Here is an 18606-nt window from a genome sequence, read left to right as displayed (position 1 = left end):
ACTAGGCCATTTCAGTACAACCTGCAACAAGGGTTTCCCAGACCTTCAGAAGTTCAGAGGAGATCTAGACCTCAGAAAAGGGGATCTCCCCCTTCTACAGCAACACCTCCCTCTAAGGGTATGTGTACACAGAAAAGAAAAACCCATGGGTGGCCCATGCCAGCTGACTCAGGCTTGCAGGGCTCAGGCAGTGGGGCTGTTTCATTGCTTTGTAGACTTCCAGGCTCAGGCTGGAGCCTGGGCTCTGAGACACAGCAATGAAACAGCTCCATAGCCTGAGTCGGCTGGCATGGGCCAGCTGTGGGTTTTTCTTTGCTGAGCAGACATACCCTAAGAAACGGTTCTGACATCTTGGTTGAAGACCTCAAGCCATCTACTTCCGTGGATCCTGCACTGAACGATTCTATCCATCCCCCACTTTGGAGATTGGCAATCTCATTTCCTCCCTGACTGGGAATAGACTATTTTGGATAGATGGATTTTGGAGGTGATTGATGTGGGATACTCCACATGCTTCCACTGTATTTTCCTGAGGAAACCTCCCTTTGAACTGATAGCTTCCTGTTCTTTCCTCCGCTCTCCCTCAAGACTTGGTTCCTTACACATTGCTTCAGCTAGATGAATGGGAGTGCTCACCTGCCAAATACCACCTTTTATAAAAACAGAGTTACACCTTGTCCCCATCCTTGTTTCCTCCCAAAGGTCTCTTCAGAATACTCATTAATCAAGTGATTTGGCTGCCAGTATTCTACCCAAAGCCTCATGTCTCTAGAGAGGAGACCAGTCTATATATGCCAGCTGTCAGAAGGGCCCTTGCATTCTACCATGACAGGACTGAGATCTTCTGGGCTTCTCCTGGGCTCTTCGTATCACTTGCTAGGAGAATGAAGAGTCAACTTATTTCCACTCAAGACTGTCAAAGTGGGTTTGGGGTTTCATCTGAACTTGCTGTGAATCCAGCGGGATGCAGCTGCCTCAGAGTTGCTGCACAGTCCGCTAGAGCTCAGTCCACATTTATGGCTCTACTGAAGGACATTCCCATAACAGACATTTGTAGGACTGCAAATTGATCTTCCATCCATACTTTTACCCGGCATTATGCCATCTTAACTGCTTCCAGAGATACTACACTTGGTGTCTCAATCCTCCAAACTGAACTTGTCACCTCTGCACCCATCTTTTTGCTGAATTACTGCTTGGGACTTTCCTATGGTGGAGCACCCGTAGGGCCATATACTTGAAGGGATATTACTTACCTTACAGTGATTTGAGTTCTTTGAGATGTTTTATCCCTATGGGTTCTATACCCACCGTCCTTCCTCTTGGCTGTGAAGACTCTGCTTCATTTTTGTGAAGGAACTGAGCGATGTCAGGATTGCACTTCCCTATGTGTCCTTGTTTGGAGGCAAGAATTGCTTTTGGTGCAGGCGCAGGCTTCTGGACACTGCTTTTCATTCTCCAACTGAGAGTTCACAGGCATGCGAGCATCCTATGTTAGAACACCCATTGGGACAAAACATCTCAAGGAACTCAAGTTCACTGTAAAGTATGTAACCTCTCCTTCTCATATCTATCGGCATAAGATTAGGATGACCAATGAGTCCTCTAAAGCTAGGAAGAAGTCATGAAGCAGTGACCAATAGTTAAAAAGATTTTTCTCTTTGACCCTTAATCAAAAACAGAATGAAGCTCTCAGGGTATGTCTACTCGACGAAATTAGGTCAAATTTATAGAAGTCGGTTTTTTAGAAAGCATTTTTATACAGTCGAGTGTGTATGTCCCCACACAGATGCTCTAAGTGCATGTAGTCGGCGGAGTGTGTCCACAGTACCGAGGCAACAGTCGACTTCCAGAGCTTTGCATTGTGGGTAGCTATCCCACAGTTCCCGCAGTCTCCACCACCCATTTGAATTCTGGGTAGAAATCTTAGTGCCTGATGGGGCTAAAACATTGTCGCGGGTGGTTCTGGGTACATATCGTCAGGCCCCCGTTCCCTCCCTCCCTCCATAAAAGTAAGGGCAGATAATCGTTGTGTGCCTTTTTTCTTGAGTTACCTGTGCAGACGCCATACCACGGCAAGCATGGAGCCCGCTCAGCTAACCATCACCGTATGTCTCCTGGGTGCTGGCAGACATAGTACTGCATTGCTACACAGCAGCAGTTTATTGCCTTTTAGCAGCAGACAGTGCAGTATGACTGGTAGCTGTCGTCGACGTAGTCCTGGGTGCTCTTTTAACCGGGCACCTGGGCAAACATGGGAGTGACTCAGCCAGGTCATTTCCCTTATTTTGTCTCATGGCGATTTGAGTCCTACCAGCAGTGCACTGTCTTTTAATCTGCAGCTAGCAGAAGACGATAGCCAGTAGTCGTATTGCACCGTCTTCTGCCGAGCACCCAGGAGGTGACGATGGCTAGCGGTCGTACTGCACAGTCTGCTGCCAGCATGATGTAGAAAGATAGATGAAGTGGCTCAAAACAAGAAATAGACCAGATTTGTTTTGTATTCATTTTCTCCTCCCTCCCTCCCTCTGTGAAATCAATGGCCTACTAAACCCAGTTTTGAGTTCTATCCTTGAGGTTTTGAGTTCTATCCTTGAGGCAGCCATTCAGTTTCTCGCAAAGCCACCCCCTTTGTTGATTTTAATTCCCTGTAAGCCAACCCTGTAAGCCATGTTGTCAGTTGCCCCTCCCTCCGTCAGGGCAACAGCAGACAATCGTTCCGTGCCTTTTTTCTGTGCAGACGCCATACCACGGCAAGCATGGAGCCCGCTCAGATCACTTTGGCAATTAGGAGCACATTAAACACCACACGCATTATCCAGCAGTATATGCAGCACCAGAACCTGGCAAAGTGAAACCGGGCGAGTAGGCGACGTCAGCGCAGTGATGAGGACATGGACACAGACTTCTCTCAAAGCACTGGCCCTGCCAATGTGGGCATTATGGTGCTAACGGGGCAGGTTCATGTGGCGGAACGCCGATTCTGGGCTCGGGAAACAAGCACAGACTGGTGGGACCGCATAGTATTGCAGGTCTGGGACAATTCCCAGTGGCTGCGAAACTTTCGCATGCATAAGGGCACTTCCAAGGAACTTTGTGACTTGCTTTCCCCTGCCCTGAGGCGCAAGAATACCAAGATGAGAGCAGCCCTCACAGTTGAGAAGCGAGTGGCAATAGCCCTGTGGAAGATTGCAACGCCAGACAGCTACCGGTCAGTCGGGAATCAATTTGGAGTGGGTAAATCTACTGTGGGGGCTGCTGTGATGCAAGTAGCCAATGTAATCAAAGATCTGCTGATATCAAGGGTAGTGACCCTGGGAAATGTGCAAGTCATAGTGAATGGCTTTGCTGCAATAGGATTCCCTAACTGTGGTGGGGCCATAGACGGAACCCATATCCCTGTCTTGGCACCGGAGCACCAAGCCAGCGAGTACATAAACCGCAAAGGGTACTTTTCAATAGTGCTGCAAGCACTGGTGGATCACAAGGGACGTTTCACCAACATCAACGTGGGATGGCTGGGAAAGGTACATGACGCTCGCGTCTTCAGGACCTCTGGTCTGTTTCAAAAGCTGCAGGAAGGGACTTTCTTCCCAGACCAGAAAACAACCGTTGGGGATGTTGAAATGCCTATAGTTATCCTTGGCGACCCAGCCTACCCCTTAATGCCATGGCTCATGAAGCCATACATAGGTAGCCTGGAGAGTAGTCAGGAGCTGTTCAACTACAGGCTGAGCAAGTGCAGAAAGGTGGTAGAATGTGCATTTGGACATTTAAAAGCGCGCTGGCGCAGTTTACTGACTCAGTTAGACCTCAGCGAAACCAATATTCCCACTGTTATTACTGCTTGCTGTGCTCTCCACAATATCTGTGAGAGTAAGGGGGAGACGTTTATGGAGGGGGTGGGAGGTTGAGGCAAATCGCCTGGCTGCTGGTTACGCACAGCCAGACACCAAGGCAGTTAGAAGAGCACAGGAAGGTGCGGTGCGCATCAGAGAAGCTTTGAAAACCAGTTTCATGACTGGCCAGGCTACGGTGTGAAAGTTCTGTTTGTTTCTCCTTGATGAAACCCCTGCCCCTTGGTTCACTCTACTTCCCTGTAAGCTAACCACCCTCCCCACCTCCCTTCTATCACCACTTGCAGAGGCAATAAAGTCATTGTTGTTTCACATTCATGCATTCTTTATTAATTCATCACACAAATAGGGGGATAATTACGAAGGTAGCCCAGGAGGGGTGGTGGAGGAGGGAAGGACAAGGCCACACAGCACTTTAAAAGTTTAAAACTTACTGAATGCCAGCCTTCTGTTACTTGGGCAATCCTCTGGGGTGGAGTGGTTGCGTGGCCAGAGGCCCCTCCACCGCGTTCTTGGGTGTCTGGGTGAGGAGGCTATGGAACTTGGGAAGGAGGGCGGTTGATTACACAGGGGCTGTAGCGGCGGTCTGTGCTTCTGCTGCCTTTCCTGCAGCTCAACCATACGCTGGAGCATATTAGTTTGATCCTCCAGCAGCCTCAGCATTGAATCCTGCCTCCTCTCATCACGCTGCTGCCACCTTTCAGCTTCAGCCCTCTCTTCAGCCCGCCACTTACTCTCTTCAGCCCGCCACCTCTCGTCCCGGTCATTTTGTGCTTTCCTGCACTCTGACATTGTCTGCCTCCATGCATTCGTCTGTGCTCTGTCAGTGTGGAAGGACAGCATGAGCTCAGAGAACATTTCATCGCGAGTGCATTTTTTTTGCTTTCTAATCTTCGCTAGCCTCTGGGAAGGAGAAGATCCTGTGATCCTTGAAACACATGCAGCTGGTGGAGGAAAAAAAAAGGGACAGTGGTATTTGAAAAGATACATTTTATATAACAATGGATACACTCTTTCATGGTAAACCTTGCTGTTAACATTACATACATAGCACATGTGCTTTCGTTACAAGGTCGCATTTTGCCTCCCCCCACCGCATGGCTAAGAGCGGGTAACATTTCTGTTCAGCCATAGGCAAACAGCCCAGCAGGAACGGGCACCTCTGAATGTCCCCTTAAGAAAAGCACCCTATTTCAGCCAGGTGACCATGTATGATATCACTCTCCTGAGGATAACAGAGAGATAAAGAATGGATGTTGTTTGAACGCCAGCAAACATACATTGCAATGCTTTGTTCTACAATGATTCCCAACTACGTGCTACTGGCCTGGAGTGGTAAAGTGTCCTACCATGGTGGATGGAATAAGGCTGCCCTCCCCAAAAACCTTTTTGCAAAGGCTTTGGGAGTACATCCAGGAGAGCCACGAATGCCAGGGCAAATTAATCATTAAACACGCTGGCTTTTAAACCTTGTATAGTATTTTAAAAGGTACACTCACCAGAGGTCCCTTCTCCGCCTGGTGGGTCCAGGAGGCAGCCTTGGGTGGGTTCGGGGGGTACTGGCTCCAGGTCCAGGATGAGAAACAGTTTCTGGCTGTCGGGAAAACCGGTTTCTCTGCTTGTTTGCTGTGAGCTATCTACAACCTCCTCATCATCGTCTTCCTCGTCCCCAAAACCTGCTTCTGTGTTGCCTCCATCTCCATTGAAGGAGTCAAACCTTTTTGCAAAGGCTTTGGGAGTACATCCAGGAGAGCCACGAATGCCAGGGCAAATTAATCATTAAACATGCTGGCTTTTAAACCTTGTATAGTATTTTAAAAGGTACACTCACCAGAGGTCGTGGGTAGTGGTGGCTGAACCCCCTAAAATGGCATGCAGCTCATCATAGAAGCAGCATGTTTGGGGCTCTGACCCGGAGCGGCCGTTCGCCTCTCTGGTTTTCTGGTAGGCTTGCCTCAGCTCCTTAAGTTTCACGCGGCACTGCTTCGGGTCCCTGTTATGACCTCTGTCCTTCATGTCCTGGGAGATTTTCACAAACGTTTTGGCATTTTGAAAACTGAAACGTAGTTCTGATAGCACAGATTCCTCTCCCCATACAGCGATCAGATCCCGTACCTCACGTTCGGTCCATGCTGGAGCTCTTTTGCAATTCTGGGACTCCATCATGGTCACCTCTGCTGATGAGCTCTGCATGGTCACCTCTGCTGATGGGCTCTGCATGGTCACCTGCAGCTTGCCACGGTGGCCAAACAGGAAATTGAAATTCAAAAGTTCGCGGGCCTTTTCCTGTCTACCTGGTCAGTGCATCTGAGTTGAGAGTGCTGTCCAGAGCGGTCACAATGGAGCACTCTGGGATAGCTCCTGGAGGCCAATACCATCTAATTGTGTCCACAGTACCCGAAATTCGACCCAGCAAAACCGATTTCAGCGCTAATCCCCTTGTCGGGGGTGGAGTAAGGAAATCGATTTTAAGAGCCCTTTAAGTCGGAAAAAAGGGCTTCATCATGTGGACAGGTGCAGGGTTACATCGATTTAACGCTGCTAAATTCGACCTCAACGCCTAGTGTAGATCAGGACTCAGTTTCAGCACTGTGCAACTAGCAAAAGAGAGCTCAGAATGCTTTTTACTCCTGTAGTAGTTTCGAGCAGTAACTCCATGCTTAGAGTTCAAGGAACAGATGTTCTCTTACAGCAGTGGTCCCCAATAATAGTAATAATTATAGCCTGTCTTGATTCCAGCAACAAAGCCCACTTTTTTTTAAATCAATATCTGTCTTGAAAGTAGCTCCATGTAGCAAGTTATTATTAAGCTTGTACTTTATGTGAAATATAGAGGAAGATATGGTCTTTGCCCTGAGGAGCTTAGTTTGACACACACAAGATAAAACATAGGACATTTCATGTAGGAAAGGATGTGGAGGCATTATTGAGACTAGTTTTAGGAAGTTTAATAGAAGAAATAGATTTTAAATAATGATTTGAAGGAGGAGAGAGCAACTGTTGGTGCATAAGAAATGGGGAATTGTTTCAGCCACAAGGCATGAAAGAAGGCACAAATCCCATAGAGGGATAAGGAAACAATAAGAAGAAAGGACTAAGGCTAGCATTTGGGTTAGAGGGAAAAAAGGAAGACATAAGAGCAGAGATGTACGTGGAGATGAAATTCTGAGAGGCCTCGAAGTTTAGTATGAGGAGCTTGAATTTCATGTAGTAGAAAACAAAAGATAGATTCAAGGAAAGCATGATGTGGTCAAAGTAGCAGTTACTGTAGGAATTTTGATTTACCAATGAAGTTTTAGATAGACTGGAAGAGTCAGAGATGAGAAGTCAGAGATTAGAGAGGAGAAGTTTAGAATACTTGAGGCAAGCAATGATCTAAAGTGAGGATGAGAGATTTATTTTATAGTGTAGTGAAGCAGTCTTGTGAAAGTCGTTGTAGCAGAAGGAGAGACTATTTCTCAGGTAGCTAGGGTCAGTATTATGTAGCGATTTGAAAATCAGTGCAGCAACCCTGAACTGAACTTGTATGTTCATTGCCAGTGTAGTGAGTGGCAAATTGGTGTGTTCCTGGTTTTTGTTAGTCAAAAATAAAAACTCATTTTTTCTGGTAATTATCCCTGCTGAATCCCATTCATCTCCAGTAGAACATAAGAAATATCTTTGCTATATTCTGGTACGTTTTTCCTCAAAGAGCTCTTTCCAAAAGAAGCACACAGTATTGTCTGTTTGCCCTAATGATTCATAGTATTCTGTTTGTGCTAGCTGTAAAATGCACATAAATGGAGGGGATATGATGAGACATCTTCACAATCATCATTCCAGTCAAATGTTTGACTTGGCTTCTTAAAATGACAACACTCCTACTCCTTATGCTAAATGGCAACATAGCAGAGCCAATACAAAAAGAAGAATAGGAGATTCTAGAGAAGGAGGAATTTTTCCTACCTTTCATAACCCTAGGTTGGTAGCATTATTATTTGTATACAAGGAAAGCTCAGGGCCCCATTGTGCTAGGCCAGCAGTTCTCAAACTTTAGCAACCCAAGGATCCCCATTTTGATTTAAAAAATTTCCCGGACCCCCTGTCCAAGTCCCCTGCTCATCCCCAAGCCCCACCCCCACTCCGCCACTTCTGCCAAGGCCCTACCCACCTCTTCCCACCCCCGCTTCACCCCTTCCCCTCCTCTTCCCTCCCTCAGGCACATCCTGTCCCTGCTCCCCCTCCCTTCTTCCCAGCGCCTCCTATATGCCACTGAACAGCTGTTCTCAGCATTCAGGAGGCACTAGGAGGGAGCGGGATGAGTTGATCAGCGGGGCCGACAGCCCTGGACATGATTCCACCCCCTCCCCCAACCGCACCCCCTTCCCTGCTCCTCCCCCTCCCTCCCAGTGCCTCCTGCACACTGCTGAACATCTGTTCTCCGGCATGCAGGAGGCGCTGGGAGGGAGGAGTTGATCAGTGGGGCCCGCAGACTCCAGTTTGAGAAATCCTGTGCTAGGCATTATACAAGCAACTAACAAAAAAAAGAGAGTCCCTGCTCTAGAGAGCTTAAAATCAGTCCAGCAAGTTGTTGTATGCAGGCAGATTTCTGTGCTAGTAATGAGCTCTATTGACTTCATTGCTTGTCTATAAGGGTCTGCCCACATGAGAGCTGGCAGGATTGGAGCTTAGATTTATGACCGGATGCAACAGGTTGATGAAAACAGGGGGATGGATGTTTATTTCTACTACAAATATGTCATTATTATCAGCCACTGCTAATAAAAAATGCACCACCTTCTAGTCACAACTCACCACAAGATGGGAAAAGACAGCTATGGTTATACACGTTTGGTTTTTTTCTTCAGAAAAAGCCAATATGTTTGAAATTATCTAGCCAGACAATATAAACAAGAAAATAGAGAGATGATTTCCCTCTCTATATAAACCCATAATAAGATTTTCTATTATTTTTATTACACTGTAAACTCTTTGAGGTAAAGACTGTCTGCATTTTTTTAATTTTGTATAGAGCACATTGTCAATTCTTAACAAAAACATAATAAATTTATTCAGATGTCCTGAGCAGCCACCATCACCACTTGCTGTTAACAGTGGAGGTGTACCTTTTGTCTCAAAACTCTGCTTCCTACACTTTACATCAGTGCATCTCTAAGTCACACTAGCAGAATGTCAATCTTTGTCTCTATTTAGTGGCTGGTCCCTTGTGACAATTGGGCTTACAAATTTATTTGAATACTGAGCTCAACTGTAAAAAGTATGTAAAAGTTCAGATGTTACAATAACCTATAATAAATATTGATGAGAGCAGGTATGAAAGAGAGAATAAATGAATTAGTTTAAACAAAAAAGCCAGTTTTGATATGATTCAAGGACTGTGTTGAAATTATGCTTGTTTAAAACAGCAGATATGGAGCCAGAAGTTAATGAGCCAAAATTAGTATGTTAGGCCTAATTGGTGGACAAAATAGAGGGGATGGGCTATTTCACCCATCATTTCTTTTTGGGTCCTTAAAAGAAAGATTTTTGTGGGAAAATAATGAGGGGAAAAAAAGAATGAAAGGAAGAACAGATGGAGGCTACTGAGCTGAGTTTCACAATCATGGCTACCTCGCACCCCATGTCCTGGGACCCTGGGCCTTCATCACCCTGAACCTGAGAGGTGTGCTGACCAGAACTGGCCAAAGAGAGAGGAACCTAGATGACATCACTACTCTCCCAGCTCCAGCTGAATCTCAAACACCACCTGGGATGACGGTTACTGCCATCTTTGATACCATCTAAGATAATGGCTCTCAGCCTTTCCAGACTACTGTACCCCTTTTAGGAGTCTGATTTGTCTTCTGTACTCCTAAATTTCACCTCTCTTAAAAACTATTTGCTTAGAAAATCAAACATAAAAATACAAAAGTATCACAGCACACTATTACTGAACAATTGCTTGCTTTCATGTTTTTAACATATATTATAAACAGATCAACTGGAATATAAATATTGTGCTTACGTTTCAGTGTATGGTATATAGAACAGTATAAACAAATCACTGTATGAAATTTTAGTTTGTACTAACTTCTCTAGTGCTTTTTATGTAGCCTATTGTAAATCCCAGATGAATTGGATGTACCCTCTGGAAGACCTCCACCTGTGAGAAGCACTGTCAGGCAAGGGGGCTTTTCCTTCTAAGATTGGACTGTAACAGCAACAACATCTCCAGCTGATCTCAACATTTCCAGCCCAAATCTTTCCCTCCAAAAGGACAGTTATTACCATCTTTGATACCATCTAAAAGACTGTCAAATGAGTTTTTTCCTTTTAAAATCTCTCTCCAGCTTAAGGGAAAGGGAACAAGGGATGCTGATAAAATGAAAGCCTGATTTAATACTTTATATTTCAAATGCTTTAACAGTTTTTCTTTCTTTCCTGTATCTTTAATAAAAGATTAAAAGGATTTTAATGGTGTGTTTGCCATTGTGCTAAGCAGGCTGAGAGCTCTGAATACCAAGCCATGGATCTTGTTTAACACTGTTTAATGTTGGACAGTGACTGGGTTATGTTAACATCATTAGCATATATAGTCTATCTAAATTAATAGAACAAGTCCACAAGAATGTTTTGTTAGCTGCTTGAGACAAACATACAACTAGTACCTTCACTCTTCAGAGTAATATTTTGGGTTAAATATTGAGACCTGTCTCCAATCAGTCAGTATCATGAGCTGACAACTCCATGTGAGAGGTACACCTGCATTTCCTGTATCTGTACCCACAACCCATTCTCAACTCCTTTTCTTTTTACTTCAAATTAGTTTTTTCTACCAACGTAACCAGCCCTTTTCACACCCTGATCTCTGCCCACTTGAAAAAGGAGGATAATTTACTCCTTTTTTCTTCTCTGTATATTGGTCACAACAATAATAATAATTAATAAATGACTGCTCTTACATGTTCAAAGTACTATATAAACATTAACTAATCAATCCTTGCAACATCCCTCTGATGTAAAACTAACATGTATATAATTTTAGCATGTTTATATCCTAAAAAGGCCAAATGCAATTAGTCTGGACAAGCATTTGAAAGCTTACTCTAACTGAATCTCAGAACCTTTCATAATTGTTCAGCACAATGGATAGATGAGATGATCCTGATGCAAAGAGTGAATGGGGTATGTTGTCCAGGCTTGCTGGAAGAAAGGTAGCCGTGCTTTACGGGTCAGAGACAGGGGTAAGAGGAAGTTGGAAGCTGCATCAAAAAAAGAGGTGGGGGTCAGCATGGTGACCTTGACTCATTCCCTGGAAATGTAAGTGGGAAGGGTTAAAACGGGCATGCCAGGACATTAGAAGCCCTTTTTCCACTCAGCATGCAAAACAGCACCCAGCCTCCCTCCTATGGTGGGGACGGGGATGGGGTTTGGTAAGATCCAAGCCAGGGGTTGGCTGGGGGACTTGGATGGAAAATGATGGGGGGCTGGCAGAAGCCATCAGGTATTACTGAATGACTGTGGAGTTGCCTGCCCTATACACTTTCATCTGCCTTTGTTCTAGACATCTAATAATAAAGTTGCAGCCTGATTAAATCCATATCGAGTGTCTCCTGTCCTTCTTTCAGTATAGTCGGACCTTTGCTTAGATGAGTGCATAGCATTCATAATAAGGGAATGAATTGCGATCACTCATTAACCTGATTGATTAGACAGCACAAGGAATACTTTCCATTTACGTAAAATCAGAATTTGCAGCTATGAAAAGATGTTAAAGTAAAAGATAAGGAGTACTTGTGGCACCTTAGAGACTAACAAATTTATTTGAGCATAAGCTTTCGTGAGCTACAGCTCACTTCATCAGATGCATTCAGTGGAAAATACAGTGGGGAGATTTATATACACACACACAGAGAACATGAAACAATGGGTTTATCATACACACTGTTGGGATTCCAGGGGTGTGTCTGTGCGGATTTGTTCTTGTGCTTTTCAGGGAGTTTCTTGAGCAAATGGTGTAGTTTCTTTTGGTAACCCTCAGTGGGATCAGAGGGTAACGGCTTGTAGAAAGTGGTGTTGGAGAGCTGCCTAGTAGCCTCTTGTTCATATTCTGACCTATTCATGAGGACAACAGCACCTCCTTTGTCAGCCTTTTTGATAATGATGTCAGAGTTGTTTCTGAGGCTGAGGATGGCATTGTGTTCTGCATGGCTGAGGTTATGGGGCAAGTGACTGAAGGTAAAAAATCCATTACAATCTACATACCACACAGACTATGCTGACAACTTGTACCACACACTCAAGAAACTCCCTGAAAAAGCACATCGGTGATCTTCCTAAAAACACCATCCTGGCCACTATGGATGTAGAAGCCCTCTACACCAACATTCCACACAAAGATGGACTACAAGCTGTCAGGAACAGTATCCCCGATAATGTCATGGCTAACCTAGTGGCTGAACTTTGTGACTTTGTCCTCATCCATAACTATTTCACATTTGGGGACAATGTATACCTTCAAATCAGCAGCAATGCGATGGGTACCCGCATGGCCCCACAGTATGCCAACATTTTTATGGCTGACTTAGAACAACACTTCCTCAGCTCTCGTCACCTAATGCCCCTGCTCTACTTGCGCTACATTGATGACATCTTCATCATCTGGACCCATGGAAAAGAAGCCCTTGAGGAATTCCACCATGATTTCAACAATTTCCATCCCACCATCAATCTCAGCCTGGACCAGTCCACACAAGAGATCGACTTCCTGGACACTATGGTGCTAATAAGCGATGGTCACATAAACGCCACCCTATACCGGAAACCTACTAACCGCTATTCCTACTTGCATGCCTCCAGCTTTCACCCAGATCACACCATGCGATCCATTGTCTACAGCCAAGCTCTACGATATAACCGCATTTGCTCCAACCCCTCAGACAGAGACAAACACCTACAAGATCTCTATCAAGCATTCTTACAACTACAATACCCATCTGCCAAAGTGAAGAAACGATTGACAGAGCCAGAAGAGTACCCAGAAGTCACCTACTACAGGACAGGCCCAACAAAGAAAATAACAGAACGCCACTAGCCATCACCTTCAGCCCCCAACTAAAACCTCTCCAATGCATCATCAAGGATCTACAACCTATCGTGAAGGAGAACCCATCACTCTCACAGATCTTGGGAGACAGGCCAGTCCTTGCTTACAGACAGCCCCCCAACCTGAAGCAAGTACTCACCAGCAACCACACAACAGAACCACTAACCCAGGAACCTATCCTTGCAACAAAGCCCATTGCCAACTCTGTCCACATATCTATTCAGGGGACACCATCATAGGGCCTAATCACATCAGCCACACTATCAGAAGCTCGTTTACCTGCGCATCTACCAATGTGATATATGCCATCATGTGCCAGCAATGCCCCTCTACCATGTACATTGGTCAAACTGGACAATCTCTACGTGAAAGAATAAATGGACACAAATCAGACGTCAAGAATTATAACATTCAAAAAACAGTCGGAGAACACTTCAGTCTCTCTGGTCACTCGATTACAGACCTAAGAGTGGTTATTCTTCAACAAAACAACTTCAAAAACAGACTCCAACGAGAGACTGTTGAATTGGAATTAATTTGCAAAGTGGATACAATTAACTTAGGCTTGAATAGAGACTGGGAGTGGATGGGTCATTACACAAAGTAAAACTATTTCCCCATGTTTCTCCCCCCGCCCCCCGACCTCCCACTGTTCCTCAGATGTTCTTGTCAACTGCTGGAAATGACCCACCTTGATTATCACCACAAAAGGTTTTCTTCCCCCCCCCCCCCTTGCTGGTAATAGCTCATCTTAAGTGATCACTTTCCTTACAGTGTGTAAGATAAAACCCATTGTTTCATGTTCTCTGTGGTTATATATAAATCTCCCCACTGTATTTTCCACTGAATGCGTCCGATGAAGTGAGTTGTAGCTCACGAAAGCTTATGCTCAAATAAATTTTAGTCTCTAAGGTGCCACCAGTACTCCTTTTCTTTTTGCGAATACAGACTAACATGGCTGCTAAAGTAAAAGATATGTCAAGAAACAACACTTTGTAAATTTTAAAACTATTGTGAATCTCCTTTTTAGTGACAGATTCAAAACGTACTCTTCCAAATATATGCATGTTTTCTTCAGGGGAAAGAAAATTGTATTTTATCTTTGGACATTTTCTTGAAATGAAAAAGTACAATGAACTCAAATGAATAACAACTTCTAAGCAGTGTTAGTTTATTGGAAAACCTGGGAGGTGGGCAGGTGCAAGCCTGCTCACTTCTAAAGGTCCCTCCTCCAGTCTAGTGGGAGGGACCACTGGACCCAGGAACCAAATGAATACGGGGGACAACTAAAGAAAAACAGGGAGTGATGGTCACCAGATGGGGAAAAGCAGTGTTAGTAGTGAGAGGGAAAAGGGAGAAAAAATATTATCGCATAGGTATTGATTTATTGTTATACATTATTCATATTGCAATGATGCCTGGAGGTCCCTATCAGTGACCAGAGCCTCTTTGTGCTAGGTGCTGTACAGACAAGCAAAATAAAAGCAGACTCTGCTCAACAGAACACCTTATTTTTGATCATGATAAGATTTAACAGGTGAATGAAACAGACAGAGGGGAAGAGTTGTGGAACATGGTAACAATAAAGGCAGGCAAATTTTGCCTAAATCAGTAGTCTCAGTGGTTTCCAAAGTCCCAAGTCTTCACCTGCCTAATTAACTCTAGATGGAAGTGTTTTGTAGATATGAGATGAGTCACCACTAGAACAATTTATTAAGTTATTTAAATATAAAATGTGAAATCCTGTGTTTAAGTAAATAAACAATGTACGAGAACAAAAAAATTCAGTCTTAGCTTGTTTTTGCACAGTCAAATGCAATAGATGCAGGAAAGAAGCTACATAATATTTTTATTTGTTTTGTTTTGTTTTAGAACGTCAACTGTGCACATCTATGGCTGGTTCAAATGCGCTCCCCTCCAGTGTAGCTGGTATCAGTAAAGAGCTAGTAGAACTTCAGCACCTCATTCAGTTCCCAGAGGAGGTTGCTAGTATTCTGACTGAACAGGAAATGGATCTCTACAGAAAGATCTTGCCCATTGACTACCTCTACTTCTTAACCAGGGAGTTGGGTGATGCTGAATGTCAGAGCAAACTTCCATGCATTAAAGCTTCCATATCTGCAACTATTCTTTCCTCCCAAAACGGTGAACACAATGTTATTGAAGATCTCGTGACAAGATTTAATGAGGTAAGACAAGATATTTTAATTACTTCATAAGTGGTTTGATGGAATTTATGGGCCAGTTTTTCCCTTTTATCTAAGGGATACCCTAACAATTTTTAAAAATGAATGATGACATTTTTAAAGCTGAATAGGGAGCCACACAACTTCTGTTGGCATTTAATGGGAGTTATGTGACTAACTTACCAAGTCAGCTTTGAAAATCTCAACCCAGGCGTTTCTCCCAAATTGGGAATGTAAACAAGAAAAAAAAACATTAAATCAAGACTTGTTTTCCTGTAATGTGTTTATACTAGCATTTTGGCATGTATTCTCAATCAGATTATTACTCTGCTCAGAAGCTGGAGGGTATTTTTTGTGTACAAAGCATGGTCTTCTTAGTAGTCAGCATGGAAGGATTATGAACTAGGAGTTTTTGGACTCCACTAACTACTTGCATAATGATTTAACTGTAATCTGTAGAAAGTTAATCCCTTTGTGTGTCTTAGATATTATTATACAAGAAGTGTGACTCAGCTGGGTACTTTTCCATGAACCATATCTTGAGGTCCTTAGTATGTTTTTTTTTTTCTCAGTTTTTATTCAGGTAAACTCCTTTTGACTTTAATGGAAATTTGACCAAGGGAAAACTTAGTAAAGACCTCAGGATTCAGCTCCAGGAAAATACATTAAAATAGAATAGTTACTTTAAAAAGCAGAATACAATATACTGTGTTAAATCAATAGGACTGTCCTAAATTTATGAAAGCCAAAAATACAGTTTCATCTCAATCCTACCCTTTGCTCAGTCTGTTGTGCCTAATCATAGGATGTATTTTGTATTCTTAAATGAGATCCTAAAATTCAGTGAGAGCATAGAAATAATTGTGTAAATCAGGCCATATATTTAACCCCTAATGAACTCTCTGGGTCCCAGGTAAATAAGAACTGACTGTTCTCTTCCAAAATATTTGTATTCCTGGCAGGTCACAAGATATAGGTACTTAAAATCCTGTAATTCTTTTGGTTTTCCCTGATTTGGTGCTAAGATAAGAACATCTAGTGATAGAAAACTGGTAAATACTGTCTTGAGAATGCTACAGAAAGCTGTAGAACACAGCTTTTAAAAATATGTAAATGACCTCTAGTTACAGCAGTTTCTGAAAGATTAGTCTCAATTTTCCAGTACGTTGGGGATGCTTTATGTTTCTTGGTAGCAAGAAGAAGCCTTAAAGCCATCAGCTCCAACCTGTGGAGAATTCTCCCTGCCTAGGGTATCTGTCTTATGGCCACTTGCATGAGGAATGTAGTTGGGAAGAAAGGGGAGTGGCCAGAGCTCTCTTGTGTCCTGGCAATCTGTAGCTGCCCATGTGACCCCTTGGGGCATTTTGTAGTTAACTGATGCAAACTAGGAAAGCCTTCGTGGTGTTGTAACTTTCAGCTTGGGATAGGTGCTGGGTGAAATTTTTTGGCCAAAACATTTTTCGTTGGAAAATTGTAGATTTAGAACACCAAAATGGCTTGCAAACTTGAGTCTATTTCCCTGAATTGTTTAGTTGGGGGGGGGGAGGGAGCGGTGAGGAATACTTGAAAAAGTCAAAACATTTCATTTTGACATTTTCAAAATGAAACATTTTGATTTTTTGTTTTGAAATATCTTTGTTTCATTTAAATTTTCTTTAGTTTTTTTTTTGTCCAATCTGAAACTAAATTTTTACTTTTTTTTTTCTTTCAATTCACTGAATAGTCTGTAAAACTTTAATTTTGGGTTGACCCAAAACTAATATTTTTCCCCAATTTTTTGGAATTGCCACACAACTGAAAAAAAAAATCTGTTATTCGCACTGCTCTACGTGAGACCCCAACAGCCTCAGGATTGGGGAAGACACCGCTGATTTAAAAGCAATGATGAGATTTTAAATTCTGATCTTGTGATTTGTCGAGGATGGCTAGGAGTATTTTATGTCCAGTGTGAAGCTGAAAATGAAAGCTATCCATTGGCAAAAAGTACATTACATTATTTTCTAACCCTAGTGGGTTGGTCTGTATCAGACTTTGCAAGTGTTACTATTCTTTCAACCTAATTGTAATTTTTTTGGCAGTACTCCAAGATTAATTCCTCATAGCAGCAGTTCTCAAACAGTGGGTTGCAACTCCCATTTTAATGGGGTCACCAGGGCTGGCATTAGACTTGTTGGGGCCAAAGTTCCACCAACCAGGGCCGAAGCCAAAGCCCTGGCGGGGCTCAGGTTACAGGCCTCCCACCTGAAAAAAATTGTTTAAATGGAGTTGCTGTGTAATATTCACTGCTCCTAATAAATCAGTATCTTAGCATCTGCTTTATTTTACAGCACAGTTGAAAATATATCAATGTCATATCCTACCAACAAGAGTGGATTTTCTAAATGGCTTTGTTTTCAAATTTGCAAGAAAATTCCTGCACAGAGAGTCATACTTTTGTTGGCAGAAGACAATGAGTGCTTGCTGATTTTCTGGCATTGCCCACGAGAATACTGGAGTGTATTTATACTCTGGGAGCCAAAATGAATTTCAAAATGACAGACTTTTTCTACATAATGGGAGAAGATTATTTTATTTCATTTTCCTTCTTTTCAATAGAAATTACTGCATGCAAATTATCTTTCTTGTAGTGATGTGCTTTGTGAATTTTTTTTAGAAATGTAACTGCAAAGTTATACTATTCAGTAGTTGTTGTTTCATGATAAAAAGGAAATTCAGCCAGATCTTAACACACTTAAAGGAGTTTTCACCGAATAAGGACTGCAGGATTGGTATTAAGTAACCTCTGGAAAAAATGTGCCTGTTAGGCGTAATCATATAGGGACAAATCCTGCTCTCATGGAAATAAATGTTATTTATATTACAATAACACCCAGATCTCATTCATGATCCAGGCCCCAAATTTCCATTGACTTCATGGTGAAGGATCAAACCCTAGAGAATGGAAACATCACGTTTCCTTGTATATGAATGACATTAAGTGCAGTTGCTATTTTGAAACTTTTGCTTACTCTCTATTTAAATGACATCATTAGAGGATATAGACAATACAATATGGTAATATTCTGATGGCTTTTATTTGCTTTAATTTTCTTAAATCGCTCTAGTTACCACTGGTTCACGCTTTGGACTTGAATTGCAATATTTGGGCTTAGAGGGGAGGAAAAGCATGTTAATAGCTCATAAGAGGCAATATAAAGGGATATGAAAAGGAGAAAGAATCCATGATGTATGGTCAACACGTTATGGAATGGAAATGATTTATGAAGGGTGATCAGGAGGAAGGGGCAGACTCAGAAATCAGCTCTCTTATGCAACATGTATAATTTGTTTAATTTGTAGCACTTACATTTATTGGATCTGCTTGTATGGCAGTATACATTTATTTTTTGTCATCTGCTTTTGTTCTGAGATGTCAGCATGGAACTCCTGTCATATAGGCCTTTGAAAATGCAAGAAAATGTTTTAAAAAGGCTAAATT

The 18606-nt window shown here is 42.8% G+C and overlaps 1 protein-coding gene across 2 annotated transcripts in view; it reads left to right on the top strand.

Annotated features, from left to right (window-relative positions):
• The window catches only part of PLCE1 (phospholipase C epsilon 1), a 340325-nt gene that overhangs the window by 207181 nt on the left and 114538 nt on the right, over nt 1-18606 (top strand). For both annotated transcript variants that reach the window (XM_038409060.2, XM_043518170.1), the window contains exon 4: nt 14815-15131. In XM_038409060.2, coding sequence (XP_038264988.1) covers nt 14815-15131 — 317 coding nt within the window. The remainder of the gene's footprint in view (nt 1-14814; nt 15132-18606) is intronic.

This window comes from Dermochelys coriacea, chromosome 7 (genome assembly GCF_009764565.3).
Source record: "Dermochelys coriacea isolate rDerCor1 chromosome 7, rDerCor1.pri.v4, whole genome shotgun sequence".
NCBI lineage: Eukaryota > Metazoa > Chordata > Testudines > Dermochelyidae > Dermochelys > Dermochelys coriacea.
Note: the sequence above shows the minus strand (reverse complement) of the source record. Positions and strands in the feature narration are given on the sequence as shown.